Consider the following 26,218-nt stretch of genomic DNA (forward strand, 5'->3'; position numbering starts at 1 on the left):
TATATATATATATATATCCCCCTCTCTCTCTCCTGCTCTGATCTTTCTCACCTCTTTAGTTCCCCCACTATTTGCTCTCTTTCTCAGTCTATTTCTCAGTGTGAGGGTGTTTGTGTGTCTGTTTTTATGCTCTTTGCAATCGTTTCACAATGTCGTTAAAACTTTCTCATCTTAACCGGGTCGTTCCGATTGTGTCTCTGCTTTTACCACTGTTCTTAGTGCACTCAAGTATCTGATCAATTGTGGATTATGTTTACGCCGCCTACAGAACAACTTTGATCAGGCGTCTCAAACACAAATAACCCGGGGGTGGGGAGGCGCTGGGGGTAGACGCTTGGTGAATATGGGAGGAATCAAGCATTTCATTTAGAAAAAAAAAGTTTTATGTATGAAGAAAGTTAAAAACATCGACGATTCTTGTCTTACCTACTCCTTGCAGCCAAAAGCCAGGTCAACACCTCGGCAAAAAGATACACGTAATAAAAACGTTCCGACCGCACGAACACTAAACGTTGATGTCAAGAAAGCGCCACTAATGCCTTCTTGCCGACCTCAATTGGCTCACGGGCATCTAAATTGAAGCCCCTGGTTCATATTATTTTTTAAATGTAATATGAGGTGGGCAGTCTATAGAGGCCAACGTTGGCTGAATGGGATACATCCTAGCAAACAGACAGAGACAACCTACTCGATAAAAAGCTACCTTTACTTGGAAATCGAGCTCACATTTCATGCGTGCGTGAAATTAATTTTTTAAAAATAAAAAGCCTTAACATAACACCACCGCAGACACTGGTATAACTTAGTATAAGACAATTATAGTCCATTATGAAGAGTAGAAAAAAGCAACACTTTTATTGTAATTAAACTTTTTTTTCCGATTTCCTCTCCTCCACAGAATGAAGAGGGCGCCAATTCCATCTCGCTGAGGAACAGGCTGGAGATCTTGGACATGCTCAAGGAGTTAGATCGACAGGCCAAGGTCGCCGCCAAGAGAGACAACCCGAGGGTGCCAGAACCCAAGTTGTGGGTCAGCAAGAAGGGCAGCGGCGGAGAGCGCCATATCCCTTGCTTCTGGAACGTGGTCACGTGCTATAAATGAACCAATGAGCGGCTAAGACACTCAGCTATGCGCAAGCGTAGAACAGATTCGAAGATATGCACCATTTTTTGTTTTGTTGTGATTTCCAAATTTAATTGCTTTCATTGATATTGTGTTAGTGTCGTCATTGTTTGCGTTGTGAGAGTGAATGTCAAGCGCGTGTTATAAGTGTTAATGTTGTTATAGGATTAGTTTGCTTCCGGAAACAGCTGGCTATGATTTTTGATGTGTGTAAGCACAACAGGGGTTATATTTTAATATTTATTTTTAGGGGAAAATGGGTGTGGGTATTAGACAGCGAAAGATCTTGTCAGTTTGTTAGTGTTTGAGCGCTTAATCGGCTGCTCGCACTGTATGCTTCCCGGGAAGCTGAGAATGTTTCGGAGTGTTCTATGGTCTGCTGGGGTAATAATATAGTGTAAAGCGCATAGAGCCTGTTGCTGAGCGGGGATATGCGCTATACAAATGCTATCTATTATTATTATTATTATTATTGGGTAAAACATCATTTCAAAAGTGGTTTCTTCCTCGGTAAAAAAGTGACAAAATATTCAATAAAATTAAAAAACAGAGGAAGCTATTCCGTGGATAAAAGTAGACGCTTTGACTTTGTATCCAGTAAACACTTAAAAAAAACAACTCCCTCAAATATTATGATCAAGTTAAGGATGGTAAGATTTTTGTTGAATGAGGGGCACAATTTCCATTTTGGGCATCGAGTTCATTTTACTTAGGGCCAACCAAAAGGCTACAATATGTCGTCTAATATTTCTTGTGGAATTCGTTTTTTGTTGTCACGCTGAAAGCCATAAGTAAAATGTACGTGTATGAACGCCGTCATAGACACAGTTTAGACCGTTTAAGTTTAAGAAGCGGCCTTCAACCTATAAAATTCATCAACAAGCACATCTGGTCGGGGTAGGCAGTTTTAATACTTAACAAGTGGCACATGCTTTGTTCACATGTTCTGCTCGGAAGAGACACTGACCACATAGTCTCGTGCTTATATACTGCTCACAACACTGGCAAGGGTGATCACTACGAAAGGACAAAGAAAACTCACGACAGTTACGGGTGGTCACTAAGAATAATGGACGAGGACAACTGGACACTGACTTATAGTGCGTTATTGGGTTAAATCCCTTAAACATGTTTGACAGTGACAACACAACACAACAATAACTGTCAGAGCCAATCCGAGTTGCTGAGAGGAATATAGGCCTAACAACTTCCCAGCAGAAAGACCAAGATAGGCCTACCTGATAGAAGTGAAGCAGTTTGGTCAAGCAGATCGGGTATATTTGACCAATAAGCGTCTGTTTTATAAATGAACTTATATAACTTCTCATTAAAGGCAAAGCCGAGAGAGAGAGAGAGAGAGAGAGAGAGAGAGAGAGAAAGAAAGAAAGAGAGAGAGAGAAAGAGAGAGAGAGAGAGAGAGAGAGAGTCTCAGAGAGAGTCTCAGAGAGAGAGAGAGAGTCTCAGAGAGAGAGAGAGAGAGAGAGAGAGAGAGAGAGAGAAAGAGAGAGGGAGAGCGTCTAATGTTTAGGTTGCCGGACTCGTAATCGAGGCTCTGCTTGACTTGGTTCAACGCTGTGTTCTTGGGAAAAGCACAGTGAATGTATCAATATTAGTGCCTTTCCCATGGACACAGCGTGGGACCAAATTTTACTCCAAATTTCTGATATGGCTCGATCTTATAGGAAATGGACGTTTAATATCCGATAGCAAGCCTCTTGAATAACATTACTGCGTTGTAAGGGGCGTAAAGCCGGTACAATGTCGTGGAGGAGGAAGGAGGGTTCGAAAAAGAGAGACAACAGTCATCGCCACAGCTCGGTTGGTGGTATGCAGTCTGACAATTATAATTATAGCGAAGACATGGCCCAGATTTCTGTGTAGGTTACTGTGGAATTTTTGACATTGGCGATACAACATTTCAGGAAACGGACGAAGATCTACAATTCAATCCCCAACACAGGAGTCGAACTCACTTCTACTGCTTGCCACGGCGAGGAGCCAAACCTTTGCAACACATGACTGCAGACGCCGGTCCTCTTTTAATCAAGATGCAAGTAGTCAGGTCGTGGTGTTCTCCCTAAAGCCCGGTCAACTTAGTTTTAGTAAGAGTTTTACGGCCCTTGCAACAGAATAAGGTCAGATAAGTGCCGAAGATTAGAGGTGTTACAAGAGTAAAAAAAGAAGGAGGGGAGATAAAGACAATAGATGTTTGATAGGAAAGAAGAAGCAAACCAGAACCAGAGCACCCGCCTACCACCCATCCCGGTCAATGTTCTAGACACAAGGTCAAGGTCATTGCATCTGGACAATCAGAGAAATCTCAGGCCTGTCTCACTCGTCTCCCTGTTATGGTATTGTTTTGAATCTGAATCGTTTGTTTTAGCAAGTGTTTTGCAGCACTTGCAACACATTAACGCCCTTTCCTTTAGGTGTTAAAGATTAGAGGTGTTACAAAAGAGAAACAAACACAAAAAAGGAGGAAAGACAAAGATGATAGATCAAGATGTTGGACAGAAAAGAAGGAGCAAACATGGCCAGAGCATCCGCCAACACCCACGAATGCAAATTTGAACAAAGAGCTGCATATCCACACAAATAATGGTAACTTATTGGGGGGGCAGAAGGATATAAAAAAAGGAGAACAAACAACAAGGAAGACAAAAAAAGTGGCGCCTTTTCATCACCACCTGTACTTGTAGATGTAGGTGCTATAAGCCCCCCTGCCCCCATCGACACAATTTACATTGTTTTGGAGGCGAACTGGTGTCAGGACCAGCCTGAGCAGAGAGGGATACAACATCCGTGCAGCCAGCTGAAGATCCTCAATTATAAAAACGTCCCCACATGGGAATAGAACTTGTGTCTTCTAGGTACAACGATGAAGCGGCTGATCTCTACACCACAGAAGCCAGTATACCATCTGTGAAGGAGTAATGGCCACTGATGTGAGAGGAAACGGTGAAGGAAGAATAAGAAAAATCCCTACTCTCTGCAGATTCAACATCGTAATTTATTGCATTCTCAACTTGTCAATATCAATATAACTTAATATACTTAATTATACTTATATACTTAATTGCATTCTTCAACTGTCAGTCAATCACAATACACTACAATTTTTTTGCATTCTCACCACATCTGTCTGTCAATAAACAACTTTTTAATACATTCTCATCAAATCTGTCTGTCAATACACACCACTTTAATACATTCTTAACTTGTCAGTTAATCAATAAATCACAGAATTATGCATTCTCAAATACCTTGAACAACTGAAATTCTGGACAGTCATAATTACAGTGAAAGTAAGTACACGCTCAGATCAAATTCACATGAAACAAAACTACAGCTTCAATTTTCACAGTAAATGCAAACAGTGGAGACCCACAAACAAGGATTTATACATAGTATAAAAATTATATTTATACAATATAATACAAAATACTTTTTGTACAGTTTTTGCTGCCTCTTCAATACCTTCATGAATAATATGTGTACACTATTAAACATACATACATACAAACACACATGCACATACACAAAAGGACACACACTTTAGAGAGCTCATTTGACAACTCTCAATGTTTGTGTACATTGAAAAAACAGGCTTGGAATGACTTGACAAGAACCTGAATGCTAGGTGAGTTAACCGCATGCCACTGCATCACCTTGGAAAGTACACTGTACTCTTTTCTTCAAATTGAAAAAAAAAAATCAAAATACAGAGGAGGCCGTTAAACTGAAATCAGAAGGATCGCCGCATTTTCATTGGTTTATCTGGGTTTACCATTTAGAGAGGTTGCTCAAATAGAGTCTGGGATTTTAATACCTTTTAGTTTTTGTTTGTTTCAGTTTTAGTAGAGGTTTTACGGCGCTCGCAATTGCATAAGGTCATATAAGCGCCAAGGGGTGGATGTCAACAGAGATGTCCTTATATGGAATCAGTCTTACTCTGCAAACCTTCAAAAGCACAAAGTCTGCTTCGACTATCAAGGCACCCCGGAAATAACAGGTCACACGAGTGTGACAAACATACAAAAGAAGTTGAGGAAAATGACGATAGTAAGGACTAGGAAAGAAAAAGCATGAATTCCCTGCACAGTTCTGAGCATGATATTGATGAATCAGCCCATTTACAATTACAATTCTACTGTGCATAAGAACTCGAGATGTTAATGTCCCCCCCTTTAGGAACGGCCTAAAGACACTTCAGTCAGTATCACCGCCCATGGGGCGGAATAGAGTCTCTGCGTACAGAGGCTTGCAACAAGTACATCACTGTCTGCAATCAAGTCAGTCTTTTTGACAGGCAGGGAGAAATCCTTGTTCACTCTAAATCCAAATTATTAGATACTACAATTGGAAAATACAACATTACATCAGTGTTATAAAAAAGTCCCCTGAGACACCATCAAAACAAAAATATACAATTTTTCAAGAATGCTGCCTGGTGAATCAACATCAAGATCTATACAAAAAAATTAAATTTAGTACAACCCCCTACCTCAGAATTACAAAGTTCTATTGGACATTTTGGGCTGTTTTGAGTTACAAAGACCACGAGGTAAGAAATCAAATGTTCTATCTGATTTCTGCTCTATCAAAATCGTAAGATTATTCGAAGTTGTTATCAAAAGATATTCAAAGTACCGTAAGGAGGTGTCACAGGATATTTCGGAACCGGACGGATGGGAACCATTCTGATTCATCCTGGCCCTGGTGGAAGGATTTTTGGGAACCATTCCGATTAATCCTGACTGTAGTGGCAGAATATTTGGGAACCACCAGGATATTTCGGAACCGACTAGAAGGTCATTAGTCCACATGAATTTTTATACTTTATGACTTTTTCTAAACAGATTTTGAGGCCGCTTTGATGAGGTTGGGCAATAAATCTCTTCTAACTGTGATAGAATAAAGCTTACTAAAATACTAGTTTATAGCCCAAGGGACACACGATCAAGTAATTAAGTATAAGCTGTTAATTTAAGCATTGTTTGCCATTGTGAAGAGCAGCAGAAAGTAATGATCAGCAATATTCTGTTTGCATCATTCCATGTCAAAATTCACTGAGTTACAATTCACTGTACACCACCAACGTGAGATTACCAGCTACAGCGAATATCTGTGAAATGGAGAGTGAGAGAGAAGTGCTACATGACGGGAGCAGGCCTATTGTTTTTGATATCCCAGATCACATCTGGGAAACAGTTGATTGAAGACAAATAAGTGGAAATTTCTGAGCCAAGCCAGCCTGTATCCAGTGATTCCAGCGAACAGAAGGCCAGTGGTTCAACTACATCCACTACTGGTACTGAGTATTCTCTCTCTCTCTCTCACCCCATCCCTCTCTTTATCTATCTGTCTATCACTCTATCTCTCACCCGCAGGGGCGAAGGGTGACCCATCAGTTCGGGTACGCAAAATTAAACGAAAAATTGGCGTTTGGTCCATAAATAGCTTTCAAACAGGCCTACAACCATATTTTGCTTTGCAGAACAATCCAAACTCAGGGTACCCAACTTTTCACCCATTCCCTTCCATATCGCTCCTTTAATCACTAGAACTAAATGTAGGTCAAGAATCTACAAAGCCTAGATAGACTGACCAAGATTAGATCTAGATCTAGAGTGGATATACCCCTGGTATTTCTGAACCTTTTTGTTATCATTCCTCTTTTTGCTAACAGTTAGACCTAGAGAAATCTAGATCTAGACCTAGACATGTCGTTCAAACCACCGAATGAATTCAATTTTAGAGAGCCAGCGGCTTTGCCCAGCTGGAAAGACAGGTTCCAGAATTTTAGACTAGCGTCTAAACTGTACAAGGATGATGGGGAGGTCCAGGTGGCTGCATTGTTGTATTCGATGGGCCCAGATGCAGATAAAATTCATAAGTCATTCTCTCTAACTCAGGAAGAAAGGAAAAGCTTTGTCACAGTGATAGACAAGTTTACAGAGTATTTCATTCCTCAGAGGAATGTAATTCATGTCAGAGCCCAGTTTTTCAGGCGTGAGCAAAACCAAGGGGAGAGTGCAGAGGAGTATGTCAGAAATCTCTACGAACTAGCAGAACATGCCAATTTCCCAAACAAAGAGGAAAATATCCGGGATAGACTAGTCCTGGGAATCCGAGACAAAACAGGGCCCACCATCTGCGTCAACAAAGGGAAAAGGTAAAAGAAGGAAAAGAAAGCTAAAGCTCAGCCTGTAACAATCAGCAATAGTGAAGAGTACTCCTGCCTCATTTGTGATGAACCTTACATTGAGCCTGTGACTGAAGACTGGATTCAGTGCAGCAAATGTCTTCAATGGTGCCACGAAGCTTGTGCTGAGTCGGAACTGGGGAAGGACATTTTCCTTGGTGACTTTTGCCATTTGGGATAACATTACCATCTAGGTGGCATTTTATGTGTTTTTGATAGACAGTAGGAATAATTTTTCCTTTTGGTTTTTATTTATTTTATTTTTTCTCTTTGTTCTTTTTAAAAAATTTTTTAAAATGTTTTTGCTATTAAAAATGTATCAAATTTACCACATTTTTGTTATTTAAGGGCAATCATCGTTTCCACGTTGTGTGAGGTCCTGTATTCGTCATCAATATTGTTTCTCTGAACATGAGATTGAATTATTACTGTAATAATATTGAGTATTCAAAGTAGCCCCAGCGCCGGGGCTTCTTTGAACAGAGAATAAAAAGGGGCACAATTCTGATTTGAAATACCTCGAGACTTTGAGATTTATACATTAGTTAGTTCCCCTCATCTGTCATTGATTTAGACCGGGTGTAGCTGGTGGCGCTGTTTGATTGTCTGCAGGGTCTCTCGATAAGTGTGAAACGGGAGGTAATCCTTTAAAGTAACCCCGGTTTACGGTATTGCATCCGAAAAAGCTTGATATGATGTGAAACTGAAAATCTTTGACGCCAAATTTATCAAAACTAGGTACTGGGGCAAATAGAACTTTGTAATTCTGAGGTAACGATTACTGCTACAGTAGTCTCCACCTAAAACGTACGCCATACAAAAGCAGGCTCCGCCCAAATGCATGCTTTCGTCATGTGACGGGTTTTTTATTTTTACTATATAATTTAGAAATACAAAGCACGGTCACTCCCTCTAAACTCATGATCCGATCCGCAAAACACGCCGACAGTAAAGCTTGACAAGGGGACATTTTTGCAGCAGCCTACACAACTTGCACAAGACGAGTCTAGAAAACCAGATATTTGGTGAGACTGCACAGAGTGACGGAATTCGTTTTCACACCCAACTTTCCACAGACACATAGGTCTAGGACTGGTTGGTGAAATGTTAGGGGATTGAAAAGTGTTTTGATTTTATTGTCATTGGAAATGCATCTTTAAGAGAAGGTTTCCGACTGGTGTTTGGGTGACCGAGTGTAATGTTTAGTTAGACCTAGGTCTATGATGCGCAACATGCGTGAATGCTGTAAAACATTAGATAGGCCTCTATAGGGTAAAAAATTAGTCAAGTAAGCCTAATCAGCTGCGCTCGAAGAACTTATAACGTAGTTGTTCAACAAATCACAAGAGAAATGTTTCTCTGAATGTAGAGATCTATGATTCTGATGCCATCCATGAAGTTGTGGTCGGGGGTGGTCGCTTGGAAAGCCACCTGGCTGCGTTGTCGTCTCTATAACTATCCTCAACAGTTTCCTCTTAGGCTATCTGTTCCTGACATTTTATGGTGCATATCATTACACACGCTAAAGAGCCCTCCCGAGCACCGTGCGTTTAGGTGGAGACTACTGTATCAAATTTGTCGACATCACTGCACTTACTTTGGTACAAATTTTCACAGAAAGGAAAGATGGGATCTATGCAGAAAAACCTAATCGCCTTTTACTGCTATCTGGTACGTCGACGTCTAGGTGAGTACTCTCCATCCTCTGAGCTGTCAGTTGAGACGCGCGGGGTGCTCCGCCTATGGGTCCCTCCCTTGGCCCGCCCCTTCCACTCCTCCCCAGGTGTGCTGAGCGGCAGTAGCTTGTACACATGACACTCAAAGCGCTGCTGGTAAGTCTTGAACACATGTGTTATGGTATCCATCTGGTAACAGATTGATCTGTCCTGAGTCTGAAAAAAAAATCCGAAAAAAAAAGAAAAGAAAAGAAACGGTTAAATTCATGCTGAAATCTGGCTCACACTGGTGTACCATAGGACACACACCCACACACGCAAATACACCCACACTTAAAATTGTAAATGTACAGAAGACAAGTTGTTTCAGTCCTGTTGCTCAGGACCAACCTAGGCTGCAAAAGATGCAGAATCCTTGCAGAAAAAGAAACTTGATAAGATAAGATAAGTCACAACCCCCCCCCCCCCCCCTTCGGATATATTGAACTGGTGACATTTAATCTTTTCACCATAGATGCCGATTAACAGAATCTTATAACAGCATACCATACTACAAGACTATTCAGAAAACAAACAAACAACTGAAATACATCACATTACTTTCAAAGGGGTTTTAGTTTTACTATGAGTTTTAAGGCACTAGCAACACAATTAGTTCATATATATGTTGAAGACTGGAAGTATTACTAGAGAGTAACGTAAAAAAAAAAAATGAAGAGAGATCGGAACAATAGATATTTGATGGGAAAAAGGAACAAACTGGAGCTTCAATACAAAATTTTTATTCAAATAATGGGAAGCTTACAATACAGTTTAGTTTTCTTTTTCTTTTTTTTTTTGGTTGAAAAATAACACAAGTCCAAGTCAGTGTTCTGATATGGGTTGTTTCTTTTTCTTCAATTTTCTCAAAGCTTTAAAAGTTGCTTAAATGTGGAATGAGATTGACGGTTTTAGTTTCAGTAGAAGTTTTACGGCTCTCGCAACTGCATAAGGTCATATGAGCGCCAAGGGGTGGATGTCAACAGAGAAGTCCTTACAGGGAATCAGACTTACTCTGCTCACCTCTCTAGCTTCAACAGCACAAAGTGTGCTTCGACTATCAAGGCACCCCGGAAATAGGAGAGTGACAAACATACAAAATAAGTAGAGGAAAAATGACGATAGTAAGGATTAGGAAAGAAAAAGCAGCAGTTCCCTGTTGTAGATCAGGCACAGTTATGAGAGTGACTTTGATGAATTAGCCCATTTACAATTCTACAGTACATGAACGAGAAATGTCCCTCCTTTGGGAAAGGCCTAAAGACACTTCAGTCAGTGGCACCGCCGCGGGGGGCATTAACAATTTACAGAGGAAAAAGAACAAAGAAAGGAGAAAGAAGCAAAGTTAGCTTGTTGATCCCAATGTCATACCAAAAACGCTTATGAGGCTGAGAGGGTCGACCATGTTCTTATCGATGTAGGCAGACAAATTCAAGGAAGACACACATGAGTAACATTATTGACGTGCACAGAGAAATGTAAAGTTGCAGACAACAAAATTGAAGAAACTGAAAACAAATAAATTAAAACTATGCTGTATGCTTCCTCTCGACAACATAAAGAAATTCTATTTCCTCAGGTAAGAGCCACACTTGAATATATGGAAAAGCTTTGACCAGACCAAGTAACAGACTGACTTTTGCCTTAGACATGCTTTAACATTGTAACAACTTCCAGAATTTAGAGACAAAAAATGCCATGCAGGTAGCATAAGAAAAAATTGCAAGGGTTCCTCGCATTCTTGAAATATTAAACACAAAAAAGTTACCGCGTGGAGCCGGTTGTTGACATTCACTAAAAAAAAAAGCAACTCTCCGTGAATTAAATGATTTCAACACCTAAACACAGATCCTTGTCAATAACAGGCTGCCACCATTTTCAGAGGTAGACATGCTTGCTACACTTTGAATTGATGAAAACAGAAAAAAAAACAATACTTGGGCTGAAATTTGACTAATTTAAGAATGGTTTGTTTGGAAGTTTAATGTAGAGCTACTATTTTGATCAACACGAAGGATAAAGCATTTAGCTGCACTTAACATTTTTTTTTACCTCTCCCTACTTGGTTAGCGAACAGAACAATTCAAAAGAAATAAGATTATATCAAGAGGGCTTTCTCTGACAATGCCTCATATTCATATTTCAACGAAGCAAATATCAAGACAACATAATTCAAATTATTTTTATTCAAGACCCCCCCTTCCCCCCTCCAAAACTCCACCCCTTTCAAAACACACCCATCCCTCCTTCACACAAAAAAATTTTTTATCCAGAAAAAGAGCTTATTTTTGCATACAATCCTTTTCCTTCCTTTACCTCTTCCAGCGATTCTTCCAGCTCAAACTGTCGAAGCAGCTGACCCGTCCAGTTATTGTAGAAGCCGACCACCGGTCTGTCCACCTTGTCACAACCGGGCGTGGATACGGAAACTACGATCATCATGTCCTGGTCCTCGCTGTACATCATGGTCAACACAGTCTGACCAGATCAAAGCCAGCAAGTCGACATGGGGCATAGCAGACAGAGAAAGATGAAAATCAATCCACAAACAAATTTGGGAAAAAAACTGGACTGGGGTCAGTGGAAGATGAGATTGGACTGCATGTACAGTGCAGGTTAGACACACTTCAAAAGCTAAGAAACAGCATCACTATACAAACGCTACAGTGGAGTCCTCAGGGAGCAAGAGGCATGGGTAAGCCACGCGAGACTTGGAAACGTATAAAGGAGAAGGATGTGTTGAAGATTAGACACAAAGGCAGTGAGGAAAGCTTGCCAAAGACAGAAAAGGATGGAAATTGTTTGTCTGTGGCTGGGGGTAAAGGGCATTAATGATGATGATGATGATGATGAGGAGGAAGAGGAGGAGGAGGAGGAGGAGTGATGATGATGATGGTAAGGGAGGTATAAAGTGTTTTTTGTTAAGCTTTTGGAGAAATTCATTATCCAATTTCAGTTCTAAACACAAACCCAGAACAAATCTTTCTACGATACTGGTACCCCAAATCAATTTTATTTTCAATAATAACCCTGTTGAGGAAAAATATAAATCTCAGACTTCATATGACTTACTTATTATCATTCTTAAGTCTTGAGTCTCTCTATACACTCTTAACAGAAATTTCAGAGGTAGAAAAGCAATTTTCCTTTTTATTTGGCCAGACTAAAAGACTATCAATGTTCAGAAATGATCAGAGTCACACAGAACTGAAACAAAAGCTGATATAGTTGCCTACAGTGAATAGTGACTCTCATGAACGACATAAGTTACAATGAGAAACACACACACATACACACAAGGAAATTAAGAAAAAAAAATAATGTGAAATTAAAACAGTAGAAGTGTAACCAAGAGCTATCATAAGTGCAGAGAAGGGTACAAATTATTTCATGATATACCCCCCCCCCCCAACCTCTCCCCAGCCACCACCACCAAGCACATACAACGCACAGAAAGTGAGATAATTCCCCCCCAAAAAATAATAAACGAGTTACCCGCTCCTGCAACTGAGAGCAGTCCTGCCTCACGGTCTGCTTAATGATTCTGCCAGACTGGGTCACTTGCAAAATTGGAGACTGAGGAGACACCAAATTTATAAAGAAAGTTCACAAGACACATCAGCTTGCAGCAGTCTGACAGCAGCATCTCAACTCCATACTTTATGGTTACAGAATCAGAAAAAGGAAAAAATTAAGTAATGAATTGGAGTAGACAACAAAGGAACACAGTCATAAAAAATAGAAATCTTCATTTATCAGCTGTGCTGTAGGTACTATGAAGTTGTATGATAACAGAAATATTGCACAGAAGTATAATGTGACTTTGATGAATTGCTTTATGTGCGTGTGGCAAGGATCAACAAAAGTTATATTTTACTTAATGTTATTAAAACTATTTTAATCCACCAGGAACAGACAAGGAAAAAAACAAGCACAAAAACAAGGGAAGAGCACAAGGGGAAACGGCTTTATTCACAATTTATGAATTCATGCCTTAGTCTGATTTAATCTATTGTTTGATGTATTTGGTCATCTCTATCAAAACTTTAAAAAAAAAACCCAGCAAAAACAGGTGTAGTCCGGTACTAGAATCATATTAAAAACAGCCATACATAGAGATTTGAAATTGCTCCTAATGAACATGTGGACAAATAAAAACAGCAGTCCTCAATATTTTTCTGGTGACGAATACCATTTTTCAAAGAGGCCTTCAAGTGGAAAGAACAGAACACACAGCTGGCCAACTAATTTACCTGTGGTTGAGGAGTAAAGTTGATGACAAAATCCTCTACAAGCTTTCTCTCCTCATCGTTAGCCTGAGCTTGTAGCTTCAAAACTCTGAAGTCAGAAAGATAGGGAAATAATCATTACTGGCTGTTAAAAAACTTTTACTTTGGATTCATCTATACTGCAGTTGATATTGTCCAAGACAGCTATCCGTTGTTGAGAAGAAAAATGATTTTCTGAAACAGGTGGCTGTCTTAGATAGTACCACCATAATACTTTTAAAATGTAAGGGGGAAGTGGGATGTGACCGTTTGTACAGGTTCAATTGTCTTGGACATGTGGCCACAAAAACAGGTTCAACTGACTTTGGTCGCTTTTAAGGACAAGCCGCAGCGTGCTAACCCAGATTTCGGGGGTTTTCTGAAATCTTGAACTACACCAAAAGTGGGCATTGCCCTTATAAGAGACGTTTGGTTTCATTGGTGTGTATATTTGTTTGGTTATAGAGAAGACTGCTCTTGTATTTTAAAGAAACTGAACATGGGGCAAAAACTTTGCCTTTGATTTTCTCAAAACAGCATTTTTCGGGATAGTCCACTTGTGCGTAAAAGTGACCATCTAGAATTTGAATTTATAACCAATGAGAAAATAATATCCATTAATTTAAAAGACTTTAAAAGAGGTTTCTTAACTACCCAAACCCAATGAAAAATCAACTGGTAATGCAAAATTTAAAAAGTTCCAACAACCCCTTTTCCTCAAGCACTAGAGACTTTTTGGGAAAATTAGCATCCTTTCAAGACATCCTATAATTTTTTATCCTGACTTTTCAATTACATAACATAAGGCACATACATAAAAACACTATTACAGAACATGACAAAGTAAAAACTTTATGTCAACAAAAAACTGTGCAATCTGTAACAAATTTATCACCAGATGCAAACCTCCTAGCAGTCAAATACTGTAACAAAGAGGCACTTGAGAACAGCACCTTTTTTGAGAATGACAGAAATGAAATTTGCTCTAAACTTTCAAAACCAATCAAGTTATACAACTACTATGGTTAAATTTAAAGCACAGACAATCAAAGTTTTAAAACCCTTTGACTTTGAGCACACTCCTGGGTCTATTGGACAAGTCCATCTGAGCCTCTGCACAATCAACTATCAGATGAATGCACTGCTGGACACTTGGGTGTCTTTCAATGCAGGGCTGCCTACCTCAAAGTTCCCATTTCAGGTAGATTCAGGGTCAGTTTCAGGTAGTTTGGCCCAAAATCAGGTAGTACAAAGACAAGGAAGGAAAAAAAAAAGATGATCATTGCCCCATCGAAAGCGCTTGCTTTCCGTGAGATAGGGTAATTATATTTTGAAAACTTGTTTGTGCATGCACATGTGTGTGTGTGTGTGTGTGTGTGTTCACGTGTGCATGCTCTCGCGCATGTTTATATATGTGGGAAGGGGAAGGGGGAGTTTGGGTATGCACAAGTTAAGATAAACAGTGTGTATGAAATGAGGCTATTTTTAAAAAAAAATCATTTATGGACTACCGTTCAAGGCACCTATCATTCAGTATTGAATCTGGAGTTGAGTGCAGGGTGATTGCCAAACTGACTTCAAAACTGCTAGCCCATACCAATAGAACTATATTAAAGCATATCTTTTGACACTAGCCTAGGACACTGATAAGTCCTTTGTGACTTAGGTGTGACAGACAATTTTAACTAGTTTTACCCTAAGGAATCCTGATCTGGGCCTGAGGAGAGGCAAGAAGAACATCAACTGCAAAAACCACGTTTGGTTTCAGCAATCACGGATTTAAAAAAGCATGCAAGACAAAACTTATCTATAAAACCTTTATAGTCAGGCTTACAGCAGAGCAAAAAGTGAAAATAAAAGAGAGTGTGTACTGAGAGCTGGAGCTGGAAGGACTGTGAGAGCGTGGGATGTAGTGACACTGAAAACCTGGCAATCAGTGAATCACTGCATTATGGAGTAAGTTAAGTATTGATTTTTTCCGAAATGCTAAATCACAGTACCACTTTTTAATCAGCAACAAGCCATCATGATGCATAGGCATCCAACATAGAGCTTTCAGAGGGTTAAAAATGGCATTTCCTCTATTGCCACTATTCAATTTGTCATCACTGACAAATCAGGGAACACCAACCTTGAAGATACAATCATCAAGCCTGTGCTCTAATGTTCCCTCATTTATGCACTCGTTAGTCCAATGTCAAAACCACTTCAACTTATCGTTTTTTTTAGCATCAGTTTCTTGTACCGCTGCCTTTTCCTGCTGCGGTAAACTTTATATCGTCAAACACCTCCCCTCAATTCCGAAGCCCTGCAAATGCTCTTACTTTGAATGAACTTTGATTACCCCAGCAACCGTCAGCCGGTCCCCTACTCATGCCGTACTCACAAACTCTTACACAGGGTTCCTGCCATAAACTCCCAACCAAATTCTAGGAGGTTTCAAGGAGAAATTTTTAAAATTCAAGGAGATTTGGTCAAGAAATTCATGCCGTTTTTCAACGGCGCCAAGAGCAATAATACAGGAAACAAAAATTCAATAAGGGCATTGACACACAAATGTATTGATCAAAAACCAGTTTAAATGAACTTAAATATTGTCCTACCTTTAAAACTTTATAATGTGCCTGGTCTCTGCTTTCCTCTGCTAAATCCATAAAAACAGGCCATGTTGGAAGTCGAAGAAATCCCAAAATTAAAACACATGTATATGTACACACACTTGAAGAAAAAATTACACTGAAACTGTAGGAATATATACAACTGTTGTGTTGTCCTCCTGGCTCCAAATTAAATGCCAGCTATTTCTTTAGCTGCAGCTTCCACTGCTGCTGAAACTGTCTCTATTTCCTTTCTCTTGGCTTTGGCTCCCTGCCTAAGAGCATTAGACTCCACAAGAAGCTTTATGGCTCCAAGCCGTTCCACTTTCTCAGCTAGGGAGTCCAGATCTGTGGCCTCTTTCTCCAACTTCCTCTTCTTCGCTTTCAACCCTTCCAACACTTCATACTTGTCCTGTCTCTTCCCTTTCTTCTGCTGCCTTTCCTGCTCCAGTTTTCTGTCCTCAAGATATTGCCTATAAGAGGCCCTGGAGCCGATGACAGCTGCAAGTAGAGGAGCATTTAAAAGAACATTCTTAACTCCACCTACAGCTGCCACATGATCGCAGACCACCCTCTTTGAGATGGCAGTTTTCTCCACCATGTTAACTACCATGGTCTCTCTGTTGACAGAGAAGCCCCTTTCCACCTGTGCCTGGCCATGGCTAATTATTAGAAGTTGTTTCATGATTTTCCACAGAGCACAGTCATTCAAATTGGCAAACAAGCCATAAAAATATATGTCTAGCCTGTCAACAGAGGAATCAAAGGAGGGAAGGATCCCTACATCCGACAGCCATAACTAAAAGGCTTCTTTGAAGGTGTCAACTTTGTCTGCATCCAGTCTGGACAGGCAGACAAGGTGGCTGAGGGTCTGCTCCAACATCTTTACAGATGCCACCTGGTTGGTCATTTCTCAGCACCTGTGGAAAGTGGAAAATCATATTTCTATATAATCAATCACACATAATCTGACGATTGGTTTCAGCTGAGGCCCTATGAAAAAATCCTGTTATTGTTATTAATATACGGACAACCTTGATATAAACTTGCTACTCCCCTATACAGTAAAATATAAGACATTAATTAAGGGCAATAACACAGCCAGCTGAAAACAAGTTTCAGGATGAAGAAGACAACGATAGGGGCTACCAATACATATAATAATTAAACAAATTTAAGGTTATAGTAAGATATTCAAAAATTTGAACAATGAAAATGGAATTAAAAGACAGATGAAATAAGTAGATATTTTTAGGCCTACCTCAGGGTTCAGCCAAGACAAATTTCTCAAAACACTCGACTTCAAAGGTGACTTGTCCACCAGCTTCTGCAATGTTGCCAGTAGGAAGTCCCGTGCCTCTAGTTGGAAAGCCAGGACATCTTTCTGGCTGGCCTTTGATGCCGACTTGAGCTCCTGCTTGCTCTTGAACCCAATGTCAACATCACCTTTTAATTCAAACAAACACAAACAAAATAAGTCAATAGTCAATTCAAAGATCAGGAGGGCCTGAAAAAAAAAGACATTGGTGCATACATACAAAGTATAACAACTGATCTTTTTTTGGGTCGACACTTGAGCAGTGTCAGTGACACTTGAGCAGTGTCAGTGTGCCCTGAGCTGTTTTCAGGAAAGGATTGTTCAGAATGATGTATCACTATTTTAAAATTATTATTATTGCTCACCTATTCACAGCCTTCTGAGAAGACACAACATTTTTGCTTTGCTACATAAATTACTAAAAACTGAGAAAATCTTAATCTTTACTCAACAATATACAACTTATTTGATGAGCACACACACACATAATATATATATATGAATCAAACATACCTGCTTTGACAAACTGCTTTTTGTCATTAAATCAAAATTCAAAAGACCTGGAATGGTTTTGCACTTTGCTTGCAGCATCTGATGTCAAGAATCTGAGAAAGCAAGCATGGCATAAGCAATTAGTACAATTGTACCAATACATGTTTGAGAGAGAACCCTAGTGTCAGGTATCTGAGGAACAAAGAAGTAATCATTACATGTTTCATAGAAAACCCAGGTCAACAATTTGGAGTTTAATTTCTGTTCATAAGTAATCATTTATTCATAAAATTATGTAAATTCAATTCAACAGACTGAATTTTTCTTATGTCTGGGTAGGGTAAATCAACTTTTATAAATTCTCAAGATCAAGATTAAAACGTTTAAATGGTACATTTTGGCTTCTTCCTGGCAAGGGAGAAAAATATTTTCCAACTTATATCAACCACTGAAATCAAATTTGTTGAAAATGAGTCAGACTAGACAGAGTAGTTTATACCATGCCTTTTTAAATTTTTATTTAAGAAAACAAAACATGAAATACTCACCTTTGCAGCAGAGATGTAGCGCACAAGAACAGGTCCTTTGCCAAGAAAGGAAAGAGGGGAGCATCGGTTTGATACCTCAGCTGAAAGGGTTGAAGAATCTTGGCCACTGATATGAAGTTTAAGTTTTCAACTTTGGCTTTCAGGAGGGGATCGCCCATGGCAGCTACCAGAGTTTTGAATGACTTGGTTTTCAGGGGCGTCTTGGATTTCAGCAGGAACTGAAGGTACCTCTGCACATGAGGCCAAACAGCGAGGGCCCGTTCTGCCACACGCATATTTTTCAACCATCGATGGCTGCAAAAGTCCAGGGGAAAGGTGGAACAGCCAGTCAGTTCCTCAAAGTCTTCTCGTCTGGCAGGAGTGTTCTTAAAGATCCAGGTCAATGCAGAAAAAAAAGAGCCCAGGTCCCAACTGAATGCAGTATGTCCAGCTTTAAAGGCATTGTGGACAGTGTGCAGACCATAGCTGGATATGTCCACCAGTTTAAATTCACTTACAGTTGATGCCAGCTCTTCTGTGAGCAACCGATGAAACTTGTGGTTCACTGCTGAGCCATCCATGGACAGCTGAACCAGTTTTGATAGGTTGACCTTTCCATCCAGGGCAGCCTTCACTTTTTCTAACATGACTGCTGCCTTTGCATGGCCAAAAAAAACAGACGTAAGGTATCTGGTGGTGACCAAAATAATAAGAGAACACCACACCGTCACACAGTCGTAATCCACAGGAAGGTTATTAATAAATAAACCAAACGAAGTGAAGGAAGAATTTGCGAGCACAGTTGCTGGTAGTTGTCGAAATCACAGTATCACAAGACAAGACGTCAAAAGCGTGGCAATCTGCACAGCATGACTGCCTGAAGCGTAAGGAACGACAAAGACAAGGCCCTCAGCTAAGACTTGAAACAAAGGCCCGGACGGCAGCGCGGAGAGAATGGGAAAACACCGCAGTATGCATGCGTATGACTGGCGGAAATCTCCAGTTACCGACGGTGTCCGTTGAGATCCAAAAATGCCCGGCCACTGCGCGAACTCGCACCCCGAAACCCTATTTCTGATAGGCCTACACTTGTCAGAAAGTTTCGATTTTCAAACAAAAATTTTGTTCATGTCCGATCCAGGGAAATTCAGGGAGTTTTCAAGGAGATTTTTTCTTGAATGCAAATTCAAGGAGTTTTCAAGGACTCCTTGAATTCAAGGACGCCGCGGGAACCCTGCTTACAGGTTCACTGACTGGTCACGATGACGGGCGCGACAATCTAGAAATCGGAGGACGCTTGTTTTCTTTTTCTTCCCTTTTGGTTTTTTTTTGTCATTATAGTGACATCAGAGAGAACATCGATTTAATTTGTAAGGCGACACTGTGTTTTTTATGCACAAACTGCACGTTGCAATTTTTTATTAACTGTAAATCTAACGTTAACAAACTATCATCGGACAATTCTGAGCGGGAACGAAAGCGAAAGTAGATTTTGCTTTTCCCGATGGAGTCTCTGTATTACACCTGCACTTCCGCCTGCCGCCATAGCCGCATATTCGCATGAGACATGCTCTCGAACTGGGGAAAGCCTAACGTAATATCACATGACAGAGCAGTCTTACAGGAACATACCTGAGCTCTGCGTTCTTCATGTGAACAATCCTGCCAGAGTCATCGGCGTGCAGTGACACTCTCTCTTCAGGGGCAGAGTCTTCTGCCTGCAGACACCCTCCCTCCACCTGGAGATAGACAGACCAGGAGGAGATAGAAGAACAGCATGGGGGAGACTTAAAAAAGGACAAAAAGAGATCTATTACGCCGAACATGAGGTGAAAATTAAAAACACTTTAAACATATAACATTTACAGTAACCTGATGACTGCAAGTACATTAAAAAATCTGTAAAATACACACCTTTCAGACCCAAGATTCTTAACGAGAGAGGCGGGGAAGGGGGGGGGGGGGGGGTGGTGTTGGTTGCAAAATTGACAAATACTTGCCAAAAACTCTCCATCTCACTGTAGCTTATGACACTGAATTTCTGAGTAATGAAAAACTATCACTTTTACCCTTTTCTTTATTTTCATAATGTACAATGTATCTGTAAACAGACTTCTGATCACGAAAAACTCTAGAAAAGTGAACATTATCATGGAAAGTGTATTTTATGCAGGAATATTTTAGACACAAATTTTAAAGAAGAAAGCTTGGGTGTCCTTCAAAACTACATATTTACATTTTTGGTGTTTTGTTTAGTGCTTTGTAGTAAAAGCTACACAAAAATGCTATTTTTTTTCTTCATGGACAGGGACAAAGACACATACTCTCAATAATGATTCATGAACAAACAAATCTAACCTTACCAACAATCATGGACAATGACATAAACTCTCATTTATGAACTGGGAACAAGTGAAAGAGGACTCTCACCATCTCCTGAGTGCGCAGGGAGAAGCAGCAGTAGCCTCGATAGTTGCCGAAGGGCCACATGATGTAGTAGCACGGGGGCATCGTCAACATCACATCTCGGTTACGACACCGAACCTCAAACAGACACGGTGGTCGCTCTACACACAGAAGGGAGATACAAAGAATGAGATGAAGGATTCTACACACCAGGCGGAGGGAGGGAGGGAGTGAGAGAGAGAGAGAGAGAGAGAGAGAGAGAGAGAGAGAGAGAGAGAGAGAGAAAGAGAAAGAGAGAGAGAGAGAGAGAGAGAGAGAGAGAGAGAGAGAAAGAGAGATTAAGGCTCTCCACACAAAGGGGGGAGATATCCAGAGGGTACAAAGAGAGAGAGATAAATACATTCTCCACACAGGGGGTTGATACACAGAGAGTAAAATAGTCTTTTAAAAAAAGGGTGGCTCTTTTTAATTGCCATATGAATAATTATCAGATACAAGAGTATGTTAAGCGCAAATTTCTAGTTTGAGAAAGAGTTTTACAGCACTTGTAACACAATTACGCCATAAAACTGCTCAATATTAGAGGTGTTATTTGAGAGATATGGACAATAGATTTTTGAAAGGGAAAAAGAAACAAATAATACCAGAGCACCTACCAAAGAACCGCATGCAGAGCAGTGACCAAAGACAGAGTGGACAGACTTTTCCTCAAACATAGCCGTGCTCTTTTACAGGTGAAACCTTCCTGTCAACCCCTCAGAGAGCAGGTTTTTCCCCTGCACCTTGCATCCAGCCTCTGTGGCACTAATTTCCCATTATTCATTGATGTCCTAATACCATCTTCTTTCGATGCTTTTGACATTTCATGGCAAGAAAAGAAAAGGATTATATAAAGGGAACGCAAGCAAAATCAAACTGATGATGACTGAAAAAAAAGGCAGACATACCTTCTAACTTGACACTGACTGTGACGGGAGATGGGTAAATACCATACGTTGTCCCATCTTCCAGTTTGTCATATAGTTTTTGTTGATGCAGACAGCCCTGCGAGGATGAACATGTTGACAAAATATAGAGGGAATATGAGCAAGAGGTCAACTCTGCACATCATGCACATCACATGGGACAGAAAGAGAATGTTAATGCTTACAGTGAGCATGAAAATCTGCTTCTCGATCGCATCACACTGGAAATCCAGTATCTACCATATACAGGGCCGTCTTGCTCAGTTCATCTGTCAGCCCCCACAGCTTCTCTTGTAGTGTAGCCTGATAATTTTTACTGCCCTCCACATAAAAGGTTAAAATGAATTCATGCCAGCAATTACCACCTTCACTCACTAGTACAATCATTGTTGACACCTCAATCCTCCTCCAGACATACAGCTCTGAAACTTGATAAGTACACACTGGCGCCACATACATATCAAGTCCTTGCTGAAAGCTAAGTACACATTTTTGTAGTTGAGAGAAATGAAGACAGAGGTGTACAAAACCTGTAACTAAAAAATTATCCAGATCAGATGGGCACCAAACATATGACAACGATGGAAACATTCTCTACTCTACTTTTCCTTTCACCACCTTTCCTGTTCTCTAGACATGTTCTGTCTGCTTAAATCCCCCCCCCCCCCCCCCCCCCCCCCCCCCCCCCTGCCTAGCCCCAGCCTCCTGGATCCTCTCTCCCTGAATCTTTCTGCATGTACTGCTACTCCAGGCTCCTTTTTACTACTGTCGTTCAGCCACACCCTTGATCTTAGGGTAGGTAAGATCAAACACCTAGCTTTCATAGAGAAGGGCAAAAAATCTTGGAGGTCCATGAGCAACTTTCCCATGTCTAAAGATCTCTTGGTAGTCCAAAATCGATAACAGTAGGCTTGGGTCACCATCCAGAAAAAATTCAAAATGAATTCCTACCAAAACTGAAAGTACTTTGATCAGTATAAAAACATAAAACTAGAGTACCTTCCAAATCAGAATGCAGCTGCCTGAAGGCAAGGGCCCAACTAAGTATATCTTTTATTAAGAACAATAATATGGCAAAGTATACAATATCTGAAACATTCATTTTGGTATATTTTATATTGTTTCAGAACAAATGATGAACGTTTACATATTTAAAATAAATTGTTAAAATGTGTTCTTTTCAACAACAAAAAAGAGTAGTTATCCCCCCTTCGCTTGGGGTTCACGGTTTGAACAGCTACAACCCCTTTGGGGTGGAGCGAGTTGAAAAAAGGGTACCCCCCTCTCCCCCCAAAAAACCCCGTTTCTTAAGCACACCAGGTTTTAATGCAGTGTTTCCTACTACCAAAATAGGGACCGCTGTTCTGATTAATGAGCATGAACACTGACCTGTTTCATGATGGTCTCCAGGCTGTACATGCGCACGTGGCTCATTGAGTGCATGACCATCAGCAGGTTGAGGAAGATGGCCGCATCCACCGTGTCTTTGCCAAAGACCTAGACATCAAATTTAAAAGTGGTTGCATCAGTCAACAAAGCAAACAATATCAAGGACAATGAGAACATTTCTGTAGTTAATGAGCAAGACACGAAATTGTTCCCACAATGAACAAAGTTGCTGCGGGAACAGCAGGGTACGTTGTGCTGAAACAGTTGAGGGATAGAAAAGACATTCAATCTAACAACTACCAGCCAAATTTTGTTCATTTAGGGAATAATTTGTTGCCTACAGAATCTCTCTCTCTCTCTCTCTCTCCCTCCCTCCCTCCCTCTCTCTTTGGTGAATATACTGATGCAGCCAGTTCTTCCAACCTTTCACAGTGGTAACAACGTTCTTCTTTGATTCCTGACAAAACAATACTCTATTACTAAAGGTAACTCACACTACACTAGAAATCTATCTTTTTCTCCATTCATCACAATTTTTTTTCTTACTCATTCATAAATTAAAACAATTTACAAATCAGTCAGTGCAGTTACACTCTCATAAGAACATGAACCAGGGTCCATGCACTCACTTCAAACAGATAGAGAGAAATCAACACGCCATTGATCATAAGGAAGTACATGAAAGCGTGGTTTAACAGGGCCAGCAGTCAGATGAAGGAAGAAACAAACCACTTTCCATTTTGGTTTGTTTAAGCTTTTAGACAGAGAACACAACACAAAAATTATGGAGGAGCAATTTACATCATTTAAATAAATGTCCACAAACCGAATAACTCTGTGATCTACGACCGAACAGCTCCATGACAAAATACAACATATCTGTTTTTTCCGATTTTGAGAGAAATATTAAGGGTAACATTTTTCATTCATCTACTGAACGAATTTTAGAAATTTTGTTTTAAGGGTAAAGATGATCTTCTGGGCAGCATAGCATACAGACGTATCTCAAAGGCCGCCTAAAATGACTTCCGTCTGTATGCAACACTGCCCCCGCGTAAGGCTCTGCTGGTGTTTGCATTATGGTGATATCTATGATGGATTCTCATCCTTTAGGTTGACGTGATCCACATTGAAATTTTACAAAATGAGACTAGTCTACATCAAATAATATAAATTTCAAAAATTAACATAAAGTCTGACCTACAAATAATTTATGACACTAGACACCTGTTCTCTTCACTAACCACATACCTGTCGTGTGACAGACATTTTGCAGACAAAGTCCAGAGGCAGACAGGAGAGAATAGTCAGCTGGATGACATCTGTGACTTCCATACCAGCCTGCACAGGTAGGTAAACAACATGTATACATACAACAAAACTGTTAGGAACATATCAAACTGTTTCCAACCTTAAATTTGAGCAGCCTTTAAATCTACAAGACAATTACCTCTTGTTTCCTTACCACCCTATCAGCATCTCAGTGGAGAACATGGAAAACCCATAGAAAATATAAAACTTACTAAGTTTAAAGTCATACATATTATTAAGAATTTAAAACCTCTAATACATTAAAATAAACATAAAAGTATAATGTACCTCACGTTTACACTAGCTAGGAATATTAAATCTTTTCATACTACACATATTTGTCCTTGTACCACCACATTTTTTGAAAGTTTCGAGCTAAAATTACTATGCTAGGCCACACCTCTTAAAATTAACACTCATGAATAATCTGTGAACTTCCTCTCATCCTCAGTCTACAATTTATCCCTTTCTTTTCTCAGAATGCCTTTCATTGCTTGTCTTCATTGACCACGAACACAAATACTCTCTTTTACTAGCATCCAGTCTTCTGATAAGTCTACAGCTTTCTCCCATACAGCATGTCTTTATGAAGGTATTTGGATGAGGAAACAATATTTAACTCTTATCCTTGTCATTATTTTCTGAACAAGCATCTCCCTCTATTTCACTAGCACAAATGTCACCAGAATCAATATTACATCTGTACTACTGTCATTACCCATGTATTCTGAGCTTTATGAGAGGTGGAGGATTGCTTTGCCATTGTTCATATTATTCAAATCCAATGACCTACACTCAGCTGAGCACTAAAATCAGTTGACTTGAGTGTTTGGTTTGATGATCACAGTGTTCTCCCCACATTATTCATGCAATGGAAACTACTGTGGAAAATTCAACAGCTGTTTTTTTTTTTCGATTGCACTTCAAACAGTATTCAAACAAGGAGGATACCCCTATACGTGGCTAGCCGGGGATGAATTGTCAGCATGGGGAATCCCTTGTGTGTGGTAATAGAAGCATTTCTTGTAAGAAGACTGATACTTCGACAATATGTTTTGAACCATTCATTGGTACATTTCGGGTAGACAATCATCAGACATCACCTTCTAGTTCAGAACTAAAACTAGTAAACAACAGTAAGACAGATGAAAAAGGTAGACAGAGTAACAGTAATTACCCTACACACTTTATAATACTATGTCTAAATTCAGGATGGAGAAGCTGCATAAAAAGGTCGATTAAAATATCCCTACTTTTCTTATCCATCTAGAAAGATTGGTACAATGGGATTTATTATGGCATACTCATACAGACCACACAGAATTAATAAATCTATACAGAGGAAACTACAAACCAAAATAAATTAAATAATACAGAAAAATAAGTCATAGGTGGTAGCCTCAGTTCTGTGCCCAGTTGTTTGTTTTTACCAGAAGTTCTGATTTTATCAAAGTCACATCCAACATGCCATTCATCTAGAAGCTATTGTTTCTCAAAATTGCTTGATATTTTTTTGCTACAAAATACATTGATGACTCATCAACAGAGACACGAGGTAGCTCACATATGCCTGTCTGAGGAAATGAACAGGCTGACTTATATCTGTCTGAGGAAATGAACAAGCTGACATATACCTGTCTAAGGAAATGAACAGGCTGTCTGGGAAACAGCATGGAGCACAAAGTAAAACTCTCGTCCACCATGTTCCACTGGATCTTCCTGCAATAGACAAAAACACAAGCTGCTTGGACAGGTTGATATTGTTGCTTTCTAAAGAAAAAATGAGTCATACCAATATGTTTTACCTAATCTGTCAGCAAGGTCAAAAGTCATCCTATTTTATTTAATTATATAATCCTTTTGTTGAAATTTATATTCCTAAAAAAAGAAGATAATTATTTT

General features: G+C 39.9%; 2 protein-coding genes across 3 annotated transcripts in view; one reads left to right on the forward strand and one right to left on the reverse strand.

Moving 5' to 3' along the window:
- LOC101850568 overlaps window positions 1-1,210 on the forward strand; it is a 66,846-nt gene extending 65,636 nt beyond the window's left edge. The window contains exon 5 of the mRNA XM_005099598.1: window positions 899-1,210. Coding sequence (XP_005099655.1) covers window positions 899-1,102 — 204 coding nt within the window. The 3' untranslated portion in view covers window positions 1,103-1,210. The remainder of the gene's footprint in view (window positions 1-898) is intronic.
- A 6,866-nt stretch (window positions 1,211-8,076) lies between these two features.
- Window positions 8,077-26,218, reverse strand: part of LOC101854723 (DDB1- and CUL4-associated factor 17) — a 30,964-nt gene continuing 12,822 nt past the window's right edge. For both annotated transcript variants that reach the window (XM_005099614.3, XM_035970096.1), the window contains 10 exons: window positions 25,951-26,035; window positions 24,257-24,346; window positions 23,006-23,113; window positions 21,599-21,695; window positions 20,676-20,812; window positions 19,878-19,984; window positions 13,297-13,381; window positions 12,539-12,619; window positions 11,360-11,521; window positions 8,077-9,220 (listed from right to left, as the gene is read on the reverse strand). In XM_005099614.3, coding sequence (XP_005099671.1) covers window positions 8,993-9,220; window positions 11,360-11,521; window positions 12,539-12,619; window positions 13,297-13,381; window positions 19,878-19,984; window positions 20,676-20,812; window positions 21,599-21,695; window positions 23,006-23,113; window positions 24,257-24,346; window positions 25,951-26,035 — 1,180 coding nt within the window. In that variant the 3' untranslated portion in view covers window positions 8,077-8,992. The remainder of the gene's footprint in view (window positions 9,221-11,359; window positions 11,522-12,538; window positions 12,620-13,296; window positions 13,382-19,877; window positions 19,985-20,675; window positions 20,813-21,598; window positions 21,696-23,005; window positions 23,114-24,256; window positions 24,347-25,950; window positions 26,036-26,218) is intronic.

The sequence above is a fragment of the Aplysia californica genome, unplaced genomic scaffold (genome assembly GCF_000002075.1).
Source record: "Aplysia californica isolate F4 #8 unplaced genomic scaffold, AplCal3.0 scaffold00219, whole genome shotgun sequence".
Classification (NCBI taxonomy): Eukaryota; Metazoa; Mollusca; class Gastropoda; order Aplysiida; family Aplysiidae; genus Aplysia; species Aplysia californica.